Source organism: Cervus canadensis, chromosome 12 (assembly GCF_019320065.1).
Source record: "Cervus canadensis isolate Bull #8, Minnesota chromosome 12, ASM1932006v1, whole genome shotgun sequence".
Taxonomy (NCBI): domain Eukaryota; kingdom Metazoa; phylum Chordata; class Mammalia; order Artiodactyla; family Cervidae; genus Cervus; species Cervus canadensis.
Window position 1 is genome coordinate 65,978,809 of NC_057397.1, and position 24,152 is coordinate 66,002,960.

The 24,152-nt window shown below is 38.4% G+C and overlaps 1 protein-coding gene across 5 annotated transcripts in view; it reads right to left on the reverse strand.

The window, feature by feature from the left end:
* ESRP1 (epithelial splicing regulatory protein 1) overlaps window positions 1–24,152 on the reverse strand; it is a 56,902-nt gene that overhangs the window by 15,820 nt on the left and 16,930 nt on the right. For 3 of the 5 annotated variants that reach the window (XM_043483929.1, XM_043483928.1, XM_043483926.1), the window contains exons 5-13: window positions 22,165–22,263; window positions 21,944–21,998; window positions 20,580–20,690; window positions 20,321–20,453; window positions 20,169–20,211; window positions 17,816–18,117; window positions 14,698–14,916; window positions 12,066–12,264; window positions 9,134–9,302 (exon numbers count right to left, since the gene is read on the reverse strand). In XM_043483929.1, coding sequence (XP_043339864.1) covers window positions 9,134–9,302; window positions 12,066–12,264; window positions 14,698–14,916; window positions 17,816–18,117; window positions 20,169–20,211; window positions 20,321–20,453; window positions 20,580–20,690; window positions 21,944–21,998; window positions 22,165–22,263 — 1,330 coding nt within the window. The remainder of the gene's footprint in view (window positions 1–9,133; window positions 9,303–12,065; window positions 12,265–14,697; window positions 14,917–17,815; window positions 18,118–20,168; window positions 20,212–20,320; window positions 20,454–20,579; window positions 20,691–21,943; window positions 21,999–22,164; window positions 22,264–24,152) is intronic. The other 2 variants (XM_043483930.1, XM_043483927.1) reach the window with 1 other exon arrangement.

Here is a 24,152-nt window from a genome sequence, read left to right on the forward strand (position 1 = left end):
ATGTCCACATACAAAAGGGTGAATTTAGACTTCTACCTTACTCTGTATAAAAAACTAAATCAAGATAGATAATATACTTAAGTATAAGAGCTAACACTACAAAACTCTTAAAAGAGTATGTAGTAATACATTTTCATGACCTTGCATTCTATATGACAAAAGTATAAGTGAGAAAAGAAGAAATAGGTAAGTTGAACTGCATCAAAATTTAAAACTTGTGAGGAATTACTCCCTAGTAGCTCAGATGGTAAAGAATATGCCTGCAGTGTAGGAGACTTCAGTTCGATCCCTGAGTTGGGACGATCCCCTGGAGAAGGGAAAGGCTACCCACTCCAGTATTCTGGCCTGGGGAGTTCCATGGACACATACCAAGGGGTCGCAAAGAGTCAGACACGACTGAACAACTAACACTTTCTACTTTCACTTTTTTCTTCTGGTGATCCAATGGTTAGGAATCCCTGCTTTCACTATGTGGCACGGCCAAAAACAAAACCCACCAAAACTTAAAAACTTTTGTGCTTTAAAGAACATCATTAAGAAAATGAAAAGACAACCCACAGACTGGGAGAAAATATTTGTAAGTCATATTAGATGTCCTAGTTAGAATATATACAGAAACTTTACAACTAAAAAACAGTAAGAAAAATTGCTCAATTAAAAAGTGTGCAAAAAAAAGATGTGCAAAGGACTTCAATAAACCTTTCTCCAAAGAAAACATGTGAATGGCTAGTAAGCACATATAAGATTGCTCAAAATCAATAATTAAATAAATGTAACTTAAAACCATAATGAGACAGCAAATCCATACCCATGAAAATTAGTTAAAAGAGCTGAAAAGAATGTAAAGAAAGGAAAAATGCCAAAACATTGTTAATGGGAATATTAAGACGGTGAAGCCCCTTTGGAAAATAGTGGCTGTTTCTGAAAAGTTAAACATAAAGTTACCATATGACCCAGCAATTCTATTCCTACGTATATACCTAACTAAAGAAAGCTGAAAATCTAGGTCCACACAAAAACTTGAATGCAGATGTATATAGCATTACTGACAGAATAAACAAGTCCAAGTGTCTGACAGCTGATGATAAACTAAATGTTGTATACTCCTACAATGGAATATTGTTTAACCATAAAAAGGAATGAAAACTGTTGATCCATATTACAACGTGAATGAACCTCAAAAACAAGCTAAATCAAAGAAATTAGTCACGAAAGACCACAAATGGCGTTATTCTGTTTATATGAAACATCTCGACAGGCAAATCCATAGAAACAGAAAATAGAATAATAGTTATTTAGGGATAAGGAAGGGGCAAGTAAAGTGGGTAGAAGGGAAGTGAACTGGAGTTGCTACTAACGGACACCGTGGTTCTAGTGGTTACTGTAAAATTAAATTGTTAGAAGCACTTCCCTAGTGGTTCAGTGGTCAAGACTGTGTTTTCATTGCAGGGGGTGTGGATCAATCCCTTGGTTGGGAAACTTAAGATCCCAACACTCTGCAAAAAAAAAAAAAAATCTCAGATGGACATAGTACCAATAATGTAACCAGTACTCAAAAGCTGCAAAGATTCAAAAACTGATAGAACCACAAAGGAACCCAAGGGTTAGGGTCCAAATGAATGAGTCGACCTAACACTGAACCCTGAGTTCCTACAGGGCATGGAAAGACTGTATCAACTAACAAGGAGACTGCCCTTGAACTGGTAAGAAACCCTGTTGCCTGACTAGCAAAAGACCTGAGGGGAGGTGAGACGAAATGAAGAGAAAAAGAAAACAGCATGGTGGGGGATGTTCTCCCCAAAGGTTTATTTTCAAAAGACTGCTAGAGCATCACAGTTATGCAGACACTGCTGCTGAGACTCATTCAGCAAGTGACCCTGAGATCGTGTTAAGAAACTTCTGGAGCGAGGCTCACGAGGGAGGGGATATATGTATACTTGTGGCTGGATTCAAACACATGAGTTAAAAAGCTGAAGATCTCCATGCGAGTACTCCACGTTCTGTCTATGGATTTGAGTAATAACTCTCAATGCGGAGAAAAACTGGATTTCCCTGAGAAATTTATGACTTCCTTTCCTTTGAAATTATGAGTGTGCAATTCAAGTTTCCTCCTGCCCAAAGCCCATGACTGTTATGCCAATATTAATTGCCTAAGATTAATTTAATTGCCAGACTATTTAACATTTCCTATCTTATATTTTTATCAAGTCTTAATTAATATCAATTTTTTTTTAAATACTCTGTATCATAATACATCACTGCAAATTCTTTTTCAGAACAGGGGAAGATATATGAAAACACTGAAAGCCAAGGTGTCTAACAACCAAGAAAACTAACTATATATTTTCAAAAACAGCTCTCATAATACAATACTCTTTCATTTAACAATTATAAATTACTAAACACTGGCAACACAGATAGCATTCCAAGGTAGAAGCAGTTATAGCATGACAAAGCAATGTGATGACTTGTCATATTTCTCTAGAGGACAGAGATCAAAAGCATTATCCACTTTATTAGAGAAAGAGGTTAAGGGAAAAGAAAATTAGAGGAGAGAACATACTCTTCTCTGAATGAGTCACAATACATCAACAACACATTAACACAGTAAACATCCTGAGAAGTCTTACAAAAAGAAATCTGGTTTCTACTTCCTTGCGAAATTACTGCAAAATTACTTTGTTTACCAGTTATTAACACCCCGTAAAGACCCTATATTTGGAAAGTGACTGGAGAAACGATGCTTTAATCCTAGCAAGTGTAAAGGCTGGAATCAACTTTCATTTGGAAATTTCTGAACTAACTTGTTCATCTGAAGGGAACAATCTCAAGAAGGCTGACTTTGCAACATTCTTTTGAGTTTAATACTGAGGTAGATGGACTGGTTAGTACACGTGGATCCTCCATTTCTGTTAGCTCTTCTTAAAGGCTGCAAGTCTCTCTTTCCAAGTGCATCTACCCCCTGGAGAAAGTTTAAGTAACCAACAAATACAAAAAAACTTTGGAAGAAATAAAGAAATCTGTTGAGAATCTATTTCACTAAAATAGTAACCAAATTTAGGTACTGTCAAAATTGTTTGGTAGCTAAATTTACTCCAATTATGTTAAAGATTGCAAAAATTTAAACCCCCTACTACATTTATCATATGTTCCAAATACATAGTAAAGTTACAGACTGCTTACTCAAAACAAGAATTGTCCCCACAAAGCTTCATTTTACATTTGAAAACCACATCCAACACCACAAATTATTTTAAAAGTAATCTTTTTGCTTGATTTAAAGCACAAAATGATAACTGATCTTCTTAAATATTTTGAGAACAATGACATTTTAAATAGTATTTTGATGAAAAGCTATAGCTGAAGAAGCAAGCAAAACATACTGTGATCCATGCTATGTTACAATTTCCAAAGAGGTACATTTACAAAAGCTATTATTTTGGAAACTACTTTTGGGTTTTCACTTTTTAAACACATCTTTTTCTTATTTTTGAATAGGAATTGAGGACAACATTGAAAGGCATAAATTTTTAAAAGGCAAGCAGGATGACTCCCATCACATTCTTTCCCCTCAAATCAGACCCTGTCTAGAAGCAATCCCATTCTAGTTTTGTGGTTTAATTATGGTTTATTTTTAACTTAAATAAACAAAATAAAAAACAAAATAAAAAGCATTACTCTATTATTAAATAAAATTCATAGACATGTGTCAGTTTTTCCTTTAAACCTACTTCAGTTCAATAAATATATACAAAGGAAATGCTTAAATAGGGTAACAATGGAGGCAAAAGAGGCCTATTTGGTTTACCAAGATGGGTATATGTGTTCTACACTTAAGGCTATCTGCTTTAACTAAAGTTATCAACACTTAGGGCTTCCCAGGTGGCACAGTAATAAAGAATCCGCCTGCCAATGCAGGAGACGCGAGAGATGTGGGTTCGAGCCCTGGGTCAGGAAGATCCCCTGGAGTAGGAAATGCAACCCACTCCAGGCTTCTTGCCTGGAGACTCCCATGGACAGCAGGGCTGAGAAGAGGTGAACCCAGCTGAGCAGGGGTGCAGCAACAGCACTGATGCTTCAGAGTAAGGCGCTTAAACATACACCAGGCACATAAATAGCCACACAGGAAAGAAATGACGTCTAGGTTTTTGTGCTTTAACGTGTCCTCGGTATGACGACACCAGATTGGCAAAATATTGAGTAATAGATATATTCCCAAACTGCTTGTTTGGAAATTTCTGTAATAGGTTTTTTTTAAAAGCTATGCTTGAAAATAACATTTTTAAGAAAAAGAATAGGGGGGAAAAAACCTTATATATTGAAATCAATTAAGTGTTTTGAGTAAAGTTTTTTTCTTGAAGTCTGTTGCACTTAATACTTTTCTACCATGTTAAAAAGAATTTTAAGTATATTTTAAATTCCCTGAGTTACTCATTATATAAGGTCTTTAGTAAACAACTATTTCTTCCATGAAACTACACTGAATTCTCAGGCACTTAGAGTATAGTCTATTGCCCACAACAGTTCTTGCTTATGTCATTTAGAAATGACATTCAAATTGGGAAAGAAAAAAAAAGTTGTTTCCACCAACAGAAATTATCTGGTGCTTCTTCATTATTACATTGTCTGATATTGCATTAATATCACATTTTACAACATTCTAGTGTCATTTTACTGCATGCTGAGTTCCAGCTTGCATTTGTGACACTAAGTATTTGTTATAAAATAAAAAGAAAATTTTAAAACAATTTTTAAACAATTCTTTCTTTTTCTTGGTCCTATCAGAAAGCTTTCAGCAAGTAAATCTGGCTTCCCCAGTGACTCAGTGGAGAAGAATCCACCCGCCAAGCGGGAGACATGGCTCAGTCCCTGGGTCAGGAAGATCCCCTGGAGAAGGAAACGGCAACCCATTCCAGTGTTCTTTCCTGAGAAATCCCAGGGACAGAGGAGCCCTGTGGGCTACAGTCCATGGGGTCACAAACAGTTGGACACAACTTAGTGACTAAACAAGGTAAAGTGTATATAGAATGCCTCTTACTGCTTATTACATGGCGTGTGAACCTATACTTATCTCAATAAAACAAAGGAGACTGGAGCAAGTCAGTCAAGTGTTTCAAAACAGCAGATGCAAGCATCTGTCAGAGGGTTGGTACTCTTTTGGTTCAAGTGCAAAGAATTTCAGAAGAGAATACAAAAATGACATGACAAACCAAGCACTGCAGAATGTTTCACTTTTACTAAATTCATGTATTTAATGCTTGGGTAGAAAAGAGCTGATTTCACATAATGGTTATCCCAAGAAATAAAAGGATCCCTCATCCCACCCCCAACCTTTCTCGTGGGCATGCAAATAAAGCATTCCTCATTAAAAATGTCAAGCATACCCTTGCCCTCTACTTTGGTTCAAGGTGAAGATGTTATTACTTATATGTCCTACAAAAGGTGAGGCAATGGATATACATAAGACATTTATGCTAATCCATCTTTCTTTAAATTATATGACATTTAGCTGAAGACCTAGCATGTTTCTTACCTGTGCTTATAGCTCTGATGCAAAAGAGAATATTCTTTTCTAAGAAAAATGAAACGTCAGAACAAAAGGCAGGACTTTATGCAATGGGAGAGAAAAGGTATAATGGGAGAGAAGTTTTGAGTGATAAGCAGGGTAGGCATCAACATTTCTTCTGTATCCCAGGCTAAGCTCTGGCATACCGGGTACCTGAAACCTGCTTTCAAGTGGAGAAAGTAGAAAACCAATGTTCTTAAGCAGAAAATAGAACCACTTGTTTTAATTTCACTAGCTCTTCAAGATGCTGTTGTCACAGCCATACATTTAGACTGCTAAAAACTCATCTAGTAATAAACAAAAAGCAATTCACTGATTCATTGCTTTTTTCCTTACACGTTCCTCAAATAATCCAAATCCTTATGGTGAGAGATGCTATCAATATATTCTCAGAGCAACACCCACTGGAAGATATACCAAGTAGGAGGAAATAAAATAAGAACAAATGCCCTCTAGCGGAAGGAGCCCTTTGAAGTCACTGACTTTGCACAGGGATGAATTCTGTCAGCTACCCTATGGCAGAAAGGGTTCATTTTTTTGGGGGGGGGAGGGGGTTCATATTTTATTAATCCTAATATTCCAAATGTGCTGCACACAGAGGTACTGAATAACAGATTGCCCAGACAAATTTAAAATTATAAACAAAAAAAATAAAAAATAAAATTATAAACAGGTAAAAATCAGTATCATTTTCTGAGGGGCCTGCTTTTAAGTTTGCAAAATATGTCAGCATCTTTAAAGTAATGAACACACACACACACACAAAAAAAGTAATGAACATATGACATTAATCTGAAGTCAGACAGACAGCTTTCACTTAAAAAGTGGAGGGACAAAAAAATAAAATAAAATAAAAAATGGAGACAATATCCTATGATAAACCATAATGGAAAAGAATAAGAAAATGTGTATAGCTAATCACCTTGTACAGCAGAAATAAACACAATTTTGTAAATCAACTATACTTCAATAAAGTATTTTAAGTGGAGGGAATTTAAACTTATTTCTAATTTGAAAAGAGACAAACTCCAGACTTCCAATATCTTGTTTTAGCCTGAAGTATGCTATCTCCCATTTTCCTACACATCAGTAAATAAGCCAAAATATACTTTCAACATTTACATTACAGAGTCTCAAATGCCTTACAGTCAAGTGAGGTTAAAAATTAATGGTGTTCTCCCAAAACTATGAAATATTTTATGGCTTCTGGAATATTTTTTTAGATTATATCAGACTTTAAGTCTGGTTAACAGAACATTCCAATGTCTGAACACTTTGTGTGTATAATTCCCTAGAATGAGGGAAATGAAAATTCAAATAATGAAACATACTAGGAGTTATTTGGAAATATTAATTTAAATACAACACACAAGCATGATTTAAAAATCCCACTTTTGTGAAATTGTTCCATAGAAGTATTTAATGATCAGTATGAGGTTTAACAGAGAAAGATACAATTAGATGTCTATAAAAATAAAGGAATTTAAAAATTATGACATATTTTCATTCTTAGAAAGTTACATGAATGGGAAGTAACTTGTTAGTTATCATGGGGAGTTACAAGAGTGAGGTACATTTACAGATATTCCTTAGGCAAGAAGTCAGTGACATACTGGCAAGTTGAAAAAACAAACCAAGTGTATGTTAGTATGTCACATTATTTATAAGCACACAGATGTGTATGTTCTCAAATTGATAATTGAGGTTACTTTTGGACTTAGAGTTGTGTAAAATCTGAATCTACTTTTACTCACTACCTCTATCCTCTTAGACTTAATAAGGAGGACATTACAAACTTTAAAACTACTAGTAGAAAAAAATTACAGGAACTATTAAGCCCTTAAATCAGTTTCTCTTACCTTTGGGGCTTTAGTTCCAGACTTAAGCTCCCAACTCACTGTGATGGGAAACTATTTCTAAGAGATTCCTTCTTTTAACAGTGTCCAGAGAGTAAGGCAATGATGGAATTGGATACTCTGCAAGTGTATTACAGGCACAAGAAACTGCCCCCGACACCCAGGGGCACAGAGCATTCCATTTCTGGCATTCTGATGGCATAAGAAAGGAAGACCAAGCTCTTTCTTATAACCAGAGCTGCTACCAGCAAGTGACTGTCACAGGGTCCAGAGAAGGTGACAGATTGGGACTGGAGTGGGTGCCTGACAGTCTCAACCAAGAACAATTACTCATGCTTCTGAGACTTTTCAAACATTCAAAAGCTGATGATTATCATGGCTTTCTCACTATTCTTCTTCCCCAACAGAATAAAGAACATTTTAAATATTTTCCACTTAAAAACCAAAATTAATGTTTTTAAAATTCCTATAAAAACAAATTTATTGGCTAGAAGCTTCACTGCTACCAAGATCTCAACGCTCTTGCTCCCTGTGAGGAAACTGTAGATGGAGAGGGTACAGAAATACAGTGTGACAAGGAATTCCCTGGTGGTCCAGTGGTTAGGACTCCACACCTTATTGCAGGGGACTCAGGTTTGATCCCTAGTCAGGAAACTAAGATCCCGAAAGCCACGCAGCAAGGCCAAAAAAACTCCCCAGCCAAACAAGCGACAAAAATAAAAAACCAGTGTGACATAACTCTAGAGATCAGACAGGTAAGCCAAAACCTCACATGGACATTGGTGGATGTGTTCAAAACATCCACATTAAATAGCTTCAGAAGGAAAAAACAAGGCCCTCGTGTACTTTAAAAAAATTTTTGAGCAATATTGCTTGTGCCAAAGTAAAATTTTTATTTTAATAAAGTGAACTGATTAGTAACTAAACAAAGACTTACAAAAAAAATTTTTTTTTTTTTTTAAAAATTGAGAATGAGAGGACATTATGTATCCAAGTTAGAATCACAGGCAATCAGACCCGGGAGGGATTCAGGGACTCCAGAAACACGGCTGATCCCATCACTGTGTAAGAACCAGAAAGGTTAAGTGAACTGCTGCAGGCAGAAGAGATGAGACTGATGAATTTCTCTCCATTATATCCTGTTGCCTCCAAGAAACAGGATACCACTTTTAGTTGAGATACAGAATACAACTTTTAGTTGAGAACAACTAAAAGTAATCAGATTTAAAATACGGAAGAACGTACTGAAAAATCTCATTCTGGACTTGTTAGTAAAGACTTAGAGGGGAAAGAATACAAGCCCTGTAAAATTTAAAACAGTCTTTATCTCTTTTGGGCTGACATGAATTCTTAAAAATTAATTGCCCTCACCACAGATTTTCTCATTTTGTAATTCATTCACATGATACTGTCCCTCTTTTATAATGATTACTGGGCTAACTCACGAGCAGCCCTAAAACAGAAGGAAAAAAGGAAAGTTGTATACACAAGTAATCTAAAAGACTATGCTGTCAATAAGAGATGAATAAAAAAAATAAACATTCTGGTTGTCTTGAAACAACCTTCTTGGACAGAGATATATATGACCAGAAACTGCAGCCTGCATGCTAACCTGCCACGTGGCGGGCGACGCTCTGCTGCGGACCCAGGCAGCGGCCGTCACGGGAGGCCTTAGCTCCTGCCCGTCACCTCCTCTCCCCCAGAGCCTCACCTGGGGTAGTAGGCCGTGTAGTTCATGAAGAGCTGGGTGCCCGCGGGGTAGTACGCCGTGGAGGGCTGCAGTGCTCGTGGGTTCAGGAGCACCGAGGGCTGGTAAATGGCAGCTTCAGTGGGAATAACTGCTGCAGGCGCTGGAAATGTGTAGGAGGGAGGGGACAGGCCTAAACAAACAGAGAGAGAGACCTTGAGATACATTAGTAACAGTGACACGGGCAAGCACTGAAGCCACGAGTTCGCCCTTCCACACACACATTTGAAAGAGAGACCAGTTCCCTATACCGTCCCAAGCAACTGCCTTTTGATTACATAGATAATACCTACAAGCAATCTCAAATCTCACACACTTCATCTACCTAAAGAATGGTTCTTCGTTTGAACTTTGAAAAAAAAACCCAGTACCAAGTGGACTTTCAAGTCTTCTCAAAATTTCATGACACATGGTTTTTATCTTCCCTGCTCCTAAGTGTAAGATACCACAAACTAACTCTTTGAGGAAAGAAACATGTGACAGACTGACATTTCGTGTAACTTCAAACTAAAAGCTTTCTTTTTCCCCCCTTTGAGAGCTATACTGCCAGTCCATCTTGTTATCGACTCTACAGCACAGCATGAGGACAGTTACGGTAAAATATTATTCACCAGGACCATGTACTATGCCAAAGCAGAGACTTTGACAGAGTGAACTAACCTAAAAGAAGTAGATTATCTCTGTATTGTGCACACTTCAAGGCAACCCAGAAGATGGGTTTTCAAAACTAATCGACATCTTCAGACCAGTGCAAAATAAGAAAGAAAGTCAGATTCCTTGAAAAAGAACCCTGAAGAAATAATATGTGCATGTCTTCCTGAGAGTCAGCTGATGAAAAATGGATTCAGATTAAATTAGAAAGGACTGGATTTTCTGTCTTCTGGTGATGCAAAGTCTTTGAGGACAGCAACTCACTTAAGTCAGACCACGTGCTGGTCGCTAGCTCTAAGGTGTGGGATGAACACAGCTTTCCAGGACATCTGTGCCCGATAGGAGAGATGAGGAGAGGTGGCCTGAATGTGGGCTCCCAGACTTCAGTTTTCAAACCCAGGAGGCCCAGTGGGTAACATTTCACAGGAAAACCTCCTTCGTATCCATCAAAAACTGTTACATGTTAGATACCTGATGTGTAGATAGTTTTAAAATTATGATCTCTGGCCTGAAAAAGTCCAGAGAAAGGGCAAACAGAACTGAGGCACCTAAGTCATAAAGACAGGGTCACCTGAAGTAAGTTGGCAGAAAAAAATAAGTGCAGTAGAACAAGCATCCCTGAAGAGGGAAATGGCAACCCACCCCAGTATTCTTGCCTGGAGAATTTCCATGGACAGAGGAGCCTGGCAGGCTACAGTCCAAGGGGTCACAAGAATCGGACACGACTAAGCAACTAAACCACGAGAACAAGCATAATAGAAAATGCACAAATTGGTTCTGATTTTTTTAAATGAGCAAACTCTTCCATTAAAATGACAAACAGCTGAATTTTAATTAACATTTTTAGAAGGTAATAAAAATATGGAAGTAAGTTTTTATGTAAAACTGCATTTAAATTTTGAAAAATTATTATTTTAGGGTTTGTGATGGGGGGAAGAGAAATACAAGTCTTATGAAGCCTGTAATGACCATTTTTTCCACTAGGAAGAGAAAAACAAACAGGTATCACAGTAAAAGAACTGGGGTTATACATGATGGAGAAATTCCCTTATCTTACAATGCTTGATAGATTATCAGTAAAGGAAATTGTAAAAGTTACTGATATTATCAGTGGTTTATGGACAGGAAACACACAACAGATTGCATTAAGATATCCACTTGAGCCCAGTAAGAATGTTTTAAACTTTATAGTCATTAGTGATCAACTCTTAGATATTCACCAACAGCAAGCAGCAGATAAATGGAATATTAGCATTTAGGAATTCCAAGGGCAATAAAGGATTAAGCCCTACCAAATGTTCTATGAATAATACTTTATCAAATAGGTTTATTGGTATGGATTCCTCTTTACTAGAAAGTGATGTCTTAATTCTCCACATTTTATTGGAATCAAGCACACCATCCAGTTCACTTTCTTAGTGATCTTTGGACTATACTTTGAGTGCTACATTCTTTAAACATACCCAACATACTTACTAAGAAAATGTCTTATTCAAAACTGAAAACTTTGTCACGAAATTGAAGTTTTGAACATCAGATCCCCAAATGTTTCTTAGTCGTGAACCAGAACTTGGTTTCCATGCTAAAGGGCTTATTCCTCTCAAACAGGATTCCAGATGGCTTGCACCCAGGTGCCAATGAGCAACAGCATGGCTTGATTTAAGCACTGATCCTGTGATCCAATGGTAACTTTGGCTAATTTATTTACGCATTTTAGTTTTTACTAACTTGCTCATTCTAGATATCCTAGAGAGCGAGAGAGATGCTCTTCAGGTTATCCTTCCCCCCAAATACTTAATGCTCAAAAAATTAAAAATGCAAAATGGGCATCGAATCACCCTTTGCTTTAAAAAAGAAAGAAACCCACAATATGTTGCAGGAAAAAAACAAAAAGGATCTGTCATACTTATTTTACCTTTAAATGCGTATTAAAATATCTACATAGCCAGGTTGCCTCCCAGAGTCAGTGCTTATCTTGAGCACACTAAGCTTCAGAAATCAAGTGCTTATCACTGGAAAAGCAAGAATATAATTTGAAAGGAGGTATTTGTAGCATCTCTAATTATGGGTGTCCACAACCAAGGTCTTAAATGATTATCAGATACTACCAATTTCAGATGGGAAAGCCTTATGTAACCACCTCACCTGCCTTAGAAAGAACCAGGGGCACAGAAAGTTATGAAAGCAGCTTAAGCACCTACCAGCATATAGCGTAGAATAGCGCCAAGACCCAAGAAAAACTTACATGGTAACTTACATGGCGGTGGGGATAAGCCATTTCGATTTAAAGTGCCCCCCATTAACACAAAGTTCATCTCCTCAGCTGAACACTGAAAGACTTCAACATATCTGTCCTTCATGGTTTTTTTATGACACTTCTGTGCAGCCATAAATGCTCTGTCCGCAGACTTCATCTGGATAAAGGCATCTCCTGACGGGCGGCCCTGAGCGCGTAAGGAAGAATAAAAACAAAAGGAGACTGTCTCCTTCAACAAGGAAGTGGTTGCTTACAAAACATGCACAGTGACAATCACCCATGGTACAGACATTTTAGCCACAAAATCTGGGTGACAGTAAGATCTACTGAAACCTGGCTTATGTTTCATCACCTAATCAACAGAATTGCCCACAAAACCTTGAAGAAATAAGTTTTGAGAGCTCATAGCTGAAAGCGATCCTTTTTGGGCTTTTAATAAACTAGAAATGGATTTATGGGTTTTTGAAAGGGTCTCCTTGTGACTGTGGTTTCAAAATACAGGATTGTACACTGGGTTTTTTCCCCCTTTCTGAAAAATCTGATTAAATCTCACTCAACTGAGAAAAGCTAGTCACAGAACCAGTATTAGAGCTTTACCCATCCTCCTACATGAAAATGAACCAACCAGTGTTCTCGATGGGCTCCCAAGTCTGCCCCTCACTGAGGTGTAACATCCCTCTTCCTCCTCCCTGAAGCCTACCTAGACTGGGGTGTGGCCTGCAGGCGGGGAAGGAGGAGAGGAGCTGGGATTGCAGAGCACGGTGAAGGCGGCGAGAGCTGGGGCACCAGCTGCGTGGGAGCCCTTCTCATCTCTCCCTTGGCATCTCCATTTTAAACCTTGGCCAACAGGTGCCTATAGACATCTCCTCTGTTACTAACAGCTTGCTAAAAATCCTACTTAAAACAAAGCTGGTGGATCTCTGCTACCCAGGACCAGAATGCCTTAGTCTTATTTAGCATAGATATATTATGGGAGAGGAAAAAAAAAGATACAGCTGGCTTATAAGACTCCTTTTTTTATTTTATGGGTTTCTTGAAAGTCTCTAAGGGACTAGTTATGGCAAATGATTACCATGCAAGTTACCATCAGAGTTACCATACCAGGGAAATTAAGGACACCAGGGAAACCCAGTCCAAGATGGAAAACTAACATCTTCGAGGCAGCTAAGAGCTTATCCATCATCAAAGAAGCACTTCTCCCAGGTGCAATCACAGTAGGTCACAAGGGTCAATGAGAGGCAAATCTGTCCACGGTTGTTAATCAAAGAGTAATAATAGCCCCTAGATTACTAGAAATGGTGACTCAGAACCCAAACAATTCCCTGGTGATGCTGGCTTGTGGGGAATTTGATTCAAAAGGACTCCCATCAGTGAAGCATGCCGAGAGGAGTCCTAGCTGGATAAAAAGTCACACAGCTCAAAAGTGTTGTGAGAGTGAGCACGTGTGAGTGTGGAGCATCAACCAGGGACTCAGTATCTTCTGGTTCGCTATACCCAGTGGCGTGTAGTTTCCAGTGAGACAGGATTATGGTTATGAATGTGACCCATCTTCACAAGAAAATAGAAAGTGGGAAACTCGCAGTTTAGGAAAAGTGGGTATTTCTAATACAAACCTATATTCAGACTATAATGCACAGAAAACCTCTTTTCAAAAATTAATACAACTTGGCTTTTTAATAAACAGTTCCAAAATTTTAATTAGAATTACATGCTATATGGGTATTTAGAGTTCTGTCCTGCTTATGATAACACAACATACCGGCAAATTGCCCAGCAACTAATATAAATTAACTTTATTTAAAAGAGCAAGAGATACCAAGTTGAGAGCTATTTTCAATATGCTTAGAATATATATTGCAAACTATAAGAATCTGGTTAGATTTTCACAGAGGATTCTCAACAACTAGGGCGCTAATGGTAAAGACCAGCCTGCCAAAGCAGGAGACGTAAGAGACACGGGTTTGACCTCTGGTTCGGGAAGATCCCCTGGAGAAGAGCATGGCAACTCGATCCAGTATTCCTGACTGGAGAATCCCATGGACAGAGGAACCTGGAGGGCTGACGTCCGGTGGGTTACAAAGAGTCGGACACGACTGAAATGACTTGGCACGCACACAAATACACTAATACATTTGAATGTCTTTTATGATCACATACTGTTCCAAGTGGTATAGATACAAGTTCTATCTGAGTTTGCACTCTACTAAAATGTGATTTGATAGCTACATGAAATAAGCCATTTCTAAATCATCTATGGACACAAAATACTTGGGAGCACAGACATGCTCATTGCTTTTAAATGTTGTCTATGATGGCTTTCTCACTCCAGCAGAATTCAGCAGTTGCAGTAGTAAAATGCTGATAACGTCTCTTTTTCTCCGACCTGATGCTATTGATGACTTGGTGGATGTATGTGATAATGGAATCAGAGCTGAATCTGACTTACTGCACCAACTCCAGCATTCTTTCTGGAGCTCATCTTAGAAGATCTCTTGCATTTATAGTTAAATTGTTCCTGCAAAGCTTACTATACAAACGGATGAACACTTGTTACTTGTTTACTGAGGAGTGTCTTTAAAAAGCAGCAGCAGATCAGTTTCCCAGTAAGTGGTTTTCTTACCTGGTGATTCAGTACCATGTGGACCCCATGAGTTCGGATATCGGTGGAAAACTCCCCCAGGAAGTCAAGGATATCCTCAATTGTGGCCGCATAGGGAAGACCTCGAAGGCGTATACAGTCTCTAACGTTTGTAGGGGGCACAAACTGCTGAGGTAGTACTGGAATAATGGGAGGGGTTGGAAGTGGAATGAGAGGAGCCGAGGAGAATCGATTCAGCACCTGTGCTCAAAGCAAAACAGAAGTGATTTAGAGCTTCGCTACTGCAATGCTGCCTGCAGGCCAGGGCTGGCGTCCCTGGGGAACGGCTAGACCTGCATCCTCTCAGCTCCACCCCGACCCAGTCCAGATGAGTCTTCAGTTTAACAAGATCCCTGGGTGATCAACCAGCATAATAAAGTTTGAGAAGCACTCATGCAGAAAGTCTTTCATGCTTTTCAGCTGTGAGAGCATGAACCCACTTTTATTAGAGGCATTGTGAGGTATACGCCACACACAACACAATGAACTTAGATTAAGGACTTATTGACCTGGACAAATGCATCACTATCTGCTTTGAGAAAGTACTCAAGTCTGCTGCTTTTCAGGACATATTGTTAAAAATGTGGACTTATGGACAACCTATTAGATTTTATTTCATTAAATAGTGCTTCTCTCAATATTATCTTCACATTCCACCTCCAAACTCAAGAAATATAAAGAAAATGACACAGTAAAGGAACCACAGGTCAAATAGTGACTCTCAATTATATTAAAATATGTCACATTTATAATGATATATAAAGCAGAATTCCTGGATAACATAAACCTGAAAAGAAAAATCCATTAGTGAAAATAAAAATCAATTTCCATGTGAATTTGAGACAGTGGCAAAAAAGAGGATCCTATCTTTTAAATTTACGGAATTCAGCTCTCTTGAGAATGGATAGAGGTCAGGTACATTTTGGAATGGAGAAAGAATTGCTCCCAGGCAAAACTCATGTTACACGGTTGTTGTCTACTTCTGTTGTAGTTTAGAGTACGGCTATTAGTTGATAATACGAGGAGGTCCTTGTGCAAATGCCATGTGTGGAATCCCCAGGATTTCTGAACCATTTACCACTGTAACCTTTATCAGCTCATGTGGTGGTGGTCTATTCACTAAGTCGTTCCCGACTCTTGGGACCCCAAGGACTGTAGCCTACCAGGCTCCTCTGCCCATGAGATTCTCCAGGCAAGAATACTGGAGTGGGTTGCCATTTCCCTCTCCAGGGGATCTTCCCAACCCGGGAATCCAACCCAGGTCCCCTGCATTGCAGGCAGATTCTTTACCGACTGAGCTATGAGGGAAGGCCAACTAGTTAACAGCTCGTAACTAAAAATATAAGACAATCCATAAATTCCCCCCAAACTGCCCTAACTTCCTCACTCACAGCCTGTCCAATTGCTAGGTGAATAAGAGGTGACAACGATAAAAAGTAAACACAACACAGCCAAAGAGAAAGCAAGACTTTGAGAAAATACACAAATAATCCAGACACAGTACAAAGATCAGGGGAAAGAACATGAATAGAAAACAAATGCAGTTATAAACAAACTTGGGACAGGAAATGATCTAGCACCTACAGTACCTGCCAAATAGAAGGTGAGTAAAAAGTTCCTGAGTTAAGTGATTATTAGTAACAAAGACAGCGGAAAGTCTAAGACTACTTCAGTGCTTATTAAATAAATTATTAGAGGTGGGAGGCAGGAAAGGGAAAACTCCCCCTTACACTCAAACCACCTACGGCAGAGTCATAGAGACAGCGTACTCTACATCCAAGCCAATAAATACACAAAGCCAATAAATACACAGCAGCCAAGGCTCTGGGGTAATACATTCTAGGGAATGATTTCCATGAAACAGGTCTTTTGAATTAAAGATCTAAAATAAAGATTTCACCCCCCACCTCTAGTTTGGGAAGGATGTTTTAAGCCTTAAGCATGCTCAGCATATTTTAGAGATTCAGAATTTATGATACTCACTTTCAACAAGTACAGAATTGTTTATACTACAAGTATGCTCATAGTTTAAGATTCAAGAGCACCAGTACAATAGAACACAGAATAAATGTAGCATTTCATTTACATTTATTTGAGGCATAAAAATCAATCTGATATTATAGCAGGTGATGGTTCTATTTAACTTTGGAGAATTATTTTAAATCATTACAATGGGCTTTGCAGAAGCTAAACAAAATCATTCTAGGAGCTCACTGAAATAACGATAGAGTCAGTGTCTGAACTGCTTGCAAAAAAGACCAAAGAAAATCACTGAAATAACTATATCCTACTATCGAATCAAGTAGAGTAAGTTGAAGAGCCATGTGAAACAGTCTATAATAATCGCAGGTGGAAGCTAACTAATCCCTGAAGTGAAATGATCAGCTTGTAAGTCAAGAAGAACAGCTGAAAGGCTTGAGACCCTAGAGATGGTTTTATGCTTGGATCTTGGCATGTTTTCAGGAATTGACATCCGCGTCTCAAAAAGAGTGCTCAATTCTGAAAGGGATGAACAGCAGCAGGACAAAAGGTCACTTTGCACTCTCCCAGCAGTATGAAACTGATCAAGCCTTTGGGGAAATATATTTGGCAAGACATTAAAACCCTATATCCCTGTATCCAGTTCTAAAGAAATCAATCAGAAACTGACCGTTTTATTAGCACGTTAAACAAGAAATTTCTACTGATAGCAAAAAAAGAAAAAAAAAAACCCCGGCACAGTAGACTTTCTAAATGAATTATATGCTGCTGTTAGACATAGAATTAAAGATTGACTTTTTTTCTGTGTGTACATTAAGATAATAGTGGCTCTCATTTAGTTACAGATTAAGATTTTTTTCACGTGCTTATACTTTCTGTAATGTCCAAATTTTATTTCCAAGTTTTATTTTAGCACACTGTAGGATCAGAAATAATGAATAGGAACTATATTCAATATCTTGTAATACCTTATAATGGAAAAAATCTGAAAAAGAATATACATATATATATAACTGAATTGCTTTGCTATATACCTAAAACATTGCAAACGAACTATATTTTAATTAAAAAATAAATTAGTTAAACAAAAAGAGGATAGAAATAACGCAAAGCCACCAACCTGCTGAACTTCAGCTGCTGTGCTCCTGAAGAGTTCGATGTATCTTTTACCCAACAGGTCTTTATGCTTCCTCAGTGCATTCTGGGCGTATTCCTCGCAAGCAAAGAGGACAAAAGCATCCCCCGTGGGCCTACCATCTGGGTAGGTAACAAAGAGGATGCCTTCCTTCCCCCCAGTGATGGGGCAATGCTGTCCAAAGAAGGCCACCACTTCATCAGCCGTGGCCGTGAAGGGGAGACCCCGCATGCGGACAATGACTTGGTTTTCCTTGGAGAGAAACTGGGCCACCTCATTGGATGTACCTGGGAACACCAACAGCAGGAGGCACAGGGAGAAACAGTTAAGACATCAACTCCACCAAAATTAAAAGGGTGAGATCTTTGGCAATGTCCTGAATTTATAATTAAGACCTGCACTACCAAATGAATTCATAGTAATATCCCAGGAATCAGAACTCTCTTCCAACTAATTTGCAACTTCCACCCTACCATTTTCATAAAATACCTCTCTTAATTTAGGAAAGCAGCCATACAGTTAAATCATGGACTAACAATCACATTCTTGGAGGAAAAGCAACTAGTCATAATGGTTAAGGGCACAGATCCTGAAGCTAGAATGCCTGGGTGCAACTGTGGCTCTTTATCATTTTCCAGGCTGTGATCTCAGTCAAGTTTAATCTCTGTACCTCAGTTTGCTCATCTGTAAAATGGGAGTAAAATTACCTACCTCATAAATTATGAGAATAAGTGATTACATACAAAGCACTTAGTGATTTTTGTTATTATTTTCCTAATTATTTTTTATTAGGAAAGGTCCAAACATACTCAAGTAGAGAGGATAATGAACATATTTGGCAGCTAGTTTCAGCATTTATCAATACTCTGCTGAACATGAAGCATTTTGTCCAGTGCTGCCTTGCAGCAAATACTCAAACACTTGGTCAACTTTGCCACCTGTGATGTACAATGTTATCTACCATGGAACCTCAAGACCGTAGCACTTCAAAATATACTTTATCCCCAGTGAATATCAAACATCGGAAACCCTATTAAACTTGAAGTTTTGAATTTGGAAGCCTTGGTTCATTTCAAGAAATAAGTGCAAGAAATATACCAGCAGATTGTATTAACAGAATGTTGTTACTACAAGTTTTACAGTTGTAAAGATTTTTATAAGAGATAAATAATAAAATGATAATGAAGGGGTATAAAAGTTCTCTGTATTTAAGTGAAAGCCGCCTTGGCATATTTTGGCAATATGTGTCAAAAACGCCTTAAGATGTCCATATTCTTTGATCTAGTTATCTCGTTTTTAGGAATTTATCCTAATGAGTGGCACATACAGAGATACAAAAGTATTCACTGCAACATATAGAGTGAAAAGTTGGGCAATTGGAGCTTGTTTCCAACATGATTGTTTTTATAAAAAATTATGGTAAATTGCATGTGTGTGCTAAAGTGAAAGTGAAGTCGCTCGGTTGTGTCCAACTCGTAGCGACCCCATGGACTGCAGCCTACCAGGCTTCTCTGTCCATGAGATTTTCTGGGCAAGAGTACTGGAGTTGGTTGCCATTTCCTTCTCCAGGGGATCTTCCTGACCCAGAGATCAAACCCTCATCTCGTGCCTCTCCTTATTGGCAGGTGGATTCTTTACCACTAGCGCCACCTGAGAAGCCCAGCAATGAGCACTGAGGAAAACTGAGATATTTAAGAAGATATTCACAATATACTAAAAGGAGAAAGGAAATTAAAGCAATATGAGGAAAGAAAAACATCTGTTGGACAAACCACAGTTGACATTTTTTATGCATCTGTTATTTTTAAAGTTACAAATCACTCTAGAATTAGATAAAGACTTCCTATTCCTACTTCTTTTTGACCATACTACTTCAAACATCACACATTCTAAAATACTAGAAGCCAGAAAGCTACCATGTTCCTGGCCACTAATGAGTTATGAAGTTGAGAGAAAAATTAGAAGCAGATATGCAACGATTCCAGGTATTTAGGTATGTCCGTTTTGGCTGTTTGAAAGTTTTCAGACTATTTAATTTCTTTCATCAACTACTCTTTCCCTTTATACATGACTTTACATGTACCCTTTGGCCTTTGTATACAAGTATCTTTAATTGCTATTTAACTACAGTTGGTTGACTTAAGCCTTAGGACAAGTGTTACACAGTACACGACCTGATACCACTGGATATTTCTTCCACCTGTCAAAAGAATAAAAGTCAATTCCTATGTTTCATTGGGAGTAAAAAAACATTCATGAGGGTATTTATCTGCCTTTGGTATAGAAGTAAAATTTTAGATCCTTCTCAATATAGCCACATTGTATGGAAGGTACTCACCCCCAGCAATTTTAAGAAAATCTTCACCGGTTGCTTTGTAAACCTAAGGAAAGACAAAGGGAAATGAAATGCAGTTTCTGAACCTTCTGATGTGCACCCTCGTGCAGGACGCCAGGCTTGTCAGGACGTCGCCAGGCAGGGCGAGCACCTACCTCGATGTACCGGCTCCCCATGTGATGCTTGTGTCTCTGCAGAGCTAGGTCTCTGTGCTCCTCGCTCACAAACCTAACCAGGGCTTCTCCGTTCCTCCGCCCCTGGGCATTCAGACAAAGTGCGGCACCGCCCCTTTGAAAAATAACCGAACAGAAAACAATGGGGGAGACAAATAACAGTAAGGAGGGAAAAAATGACACAACATCTATGTATCCCCTTTGGGACTGTTAAGTCAAATAGAGATTAAGGAAAACCAACTTGGCAATGTTGAGTCCTTTGAAGAATCTTGCAATATCTTGATCCGAAGACTGCCATGGTAAACCTCGTGCCCTGACCACCGTGTTGTCATCGATAAGTTCCATCTTGCTGCTGTGGATCAAGCGAAACTTCAGCTTATGTGATTAATGCTACGCAGTCTGACCTGTTACCCCCTCCTAAGACAACTGGCCTATTTGCACTTGAGCTATTCTTCATTTGGAGTTCAGACAGACTTGTCATACTGCCCAGTGTACTTCGTAACTTCAAAAATTCTGTGGGTATATAGTTCAAAGTATTCTTTAGGTGGGTAACTAACTATACAAAGGCAACTGCCTATGCAAGTTCAGCACAGCTTGCTCACCCAGCAAACCACCTATCAGCTAAGCTGCTGCTTCCTTGCTTTCACAAGAACCCAAGATCAATTCATAGGAAGAAAAATCCTCCCAGCCTGATGGCCTGTAAGTTCCTAGAGCTGAGAAGGGTAGGTTTAAACTCATTCTCTGATCTGGCCAGTACACCAGTGGGGTTTAGATCCAGCTTGACCGCAAAAACTTAAGATGCCCATAAAGCTGGTAATTAACCCACATCAGTAATGCGTGCACGTGGTCAGAAGTCTGCCATTAAAATATCTCCCCTATCAAACAGGGAGGCATCACAGAGTGTTTATGGAAATGCTTGGGAGTTCCCACACCTTAATGAGTCATTTGTAAATCACCTATTCTATATTTTGACATCTTTTGATGTTCTATTCCTCCCATATTTTTATTTTCAGTACTCTGAGGACATTTTCTTAATGAGTCACTTTTCCCACAACTAAATAGGCCTCAGTGTCTCTCTAATGGGCAAAGATGTCAGAAGTTTCTGTTCACTTCAGGCACCAAGTAATCTCATGCAAGCCACTGCAGTGATGTACAAACAGGTCTACCTGTGATCATAAACAGAGATACCACCATCTCATATTTCTCCCCAGTTATTTCCTATGCTTCAAAGTAGGACCTGATAGAACATACTTAAAATTATCTCCGTAAAAACCTTGTGAACTCTTTTAAGCCCTGTGATTTTTCCCCCTTGGAAGTTTTCCAGCGAGGATGGACAGTTCAGAGAGGCTAAAATCAAAATCACAGATAGGAACACAAGATGTCCCTAAGGTCATAGTGACTAAGGATACAAATATTTCATTAAATGTTAATTCCAACATCCAAGCTCACTTTAAATCACAATCTCCTTTAATGAATGACATACTAGTAAAAAAAATGGATAGCCAAAAGGGTCAGTAAAATCACTAAATATAAGGGGAGTTAAATACCACAATATGAATAAAAACACATTGAAAGACTCAAATGGAGTAGTATGCAAGTACTTACCAAGTGCCACTTTCAAATTTGTAATTTACTCTCTCAGGATCTGAAAACCTGTGATCTAAAACGAGAACATACAAGTCATCCTTTTAGCTGGGAAGAAAGCTGTGAGTGGGTGTGGGTGTGGGTATGGGTGGGGTGGGGCAGAACGGGACTCAGCAGCTTAGGAGACGGAAAGTGGATGGGATCAGATTCTAGGTCTCCACTGTTATAACACCAGTACTTACTGTAAGGGTCTGAAATCATTGCTAAGATTATATTTCCCATATCTTCAACTTGAGATGCTCCATACCGGGAGGCTGAACTATTCTTCTCAAAATTTAAACCTGGGAAATTAAGTTGAGGAAATATTTTGGGGAGGTAAAATGAGCTTGCTTTTAACCCCAAATTAAACTGTCATGGAGCCAAGAAGAAGTCAAGTAAAATGCATCTAGACTGGAAATTCTTTGAACTCTCAGAACAGTTGCTTCCCATCAGTCTGGATTTTACCCACAGTTCCTGAAGTATCCAATTGCCCCTTTGGACTGAGATGGCCAAATCAATCCTGTCCTGAGGAATAATACCAGGAATAAAATGTTTATTGAGGGGTAGCAAATGCATGAATAATAAGCACTTTACTGTCAAACCATGAAGTATACAGTGAAATTAACAGAATCCCTACCTTACCTTCACAGCACACGCAGGCAACGACCGTGCTGACCTAAAGATATAGTTATATCTACCAAAATCTCAAGGTATTAAATGGCTTTAAGCCTAATGTTCAAAAACTTTTCGGAATAGATAACATTGTATCTCTGATATTATTTTTATCCTGAACTCCTTTTTACAAGATTTTTGGAGTCCCATGACCCAGTTATCTTGGATGGCAACAAATGCTTGTCTTTTCAGAGTAGATGTATAGAAACAACTCAAGTACTCAGGGCCAACAGTGACCAATGTGACTTCTGATCAAGTGAGTACACTGTCTGGATAAGCCATGAAACATGGCTTTTAAGAAATGCTGGGCTCAAGTTGTGTTGAGGGTGCAACCAAAAGAGGTTTCTGCCAGGTTTTATCAATTTGCAGTCTAAAGCATGTGACTTTGTCAAAATAGTCACCTTAGAAAGCCAACAGTCATTAAAATGGTTCATTTCTTTATTTTCAAGCTTCAGTGCTATAGTCACTTTGTCATAAATTCATTTTGTTATAAGTTTTATAGTGTAGTACAATGCACATAACAAATAATACAATAGGACTACCTTTTCTTGAGTTTAAAATGTAAACAGCCATTTGCATGGTGGTTGTTAAAATGTTTGCCTCATTTTATAAAAATGTTTTGTGATTGGTATTTTGTAATATGGGTAAAAAATGAAGACAAATATTAATAAAAGTAGGTAACATTTAACTGCAAATAAAGAGGATACAACGTAAAAACAACTCAGAGATCTCTTTCCCACCAAGAATTATAGCCAGTCTTCTGAATGAGTAATATTCTTTTCTATTCTCAATTCAAAATCCCTTTCTATTTCATACCCATTGGCTTCCTCTTTCCCTTCTCCAATAAAAAGACATTGCATTGCTTTCCCCCACGCTAGGCAAATTTATTTTTCTGTTGTCCTTCAACCAGTTCCATTTCTCTGTAGTTAAATATACTACATGTAGAAAGGCAACCATATGTTCCTTGGCAAATTACTTAACCCCACTAAACTTCATGCTATTTGTAAAGCCAAAGCTGTGATCATCTTTACCTTCCTGGACTTTTGTGAAGATTAAATGAGATAAAACAAGCTGAGGACACAAAGCAGGCATTTAATACCTGAAGCTCCCTGCTTTTAGGTGACCAACTTTCATAACCCATGATAAGGACACTTTAAGAGGGTCACATTTATGACTAAAAAGAAATCTGAGCTCACCAGATGCCTATTTGCATACTCATAGGATAATCATCAAGCTAAAATGGTGGATAATTTCTGCATTCCCCCTGTAGCCTCACCCTTTACATTAATCACCAAGTGAAGAAATAAATGTGCTGCCCACTGAGGGATTAGAAAATCAATCCCAGGAGATGTTCAAGCAACCGAGTAATGACCGCTGACCGGGGTCATTAAAATGATTGTCCTTGGTCAATCTATGACAAAGGAGGCAAGACTACACAATGTTGGAAACAGTCTCTTCAACAGATGGTGCTGGGAAAACTGGACAACTACTCGTAAAAAAAAAAATGAAATTATATCAT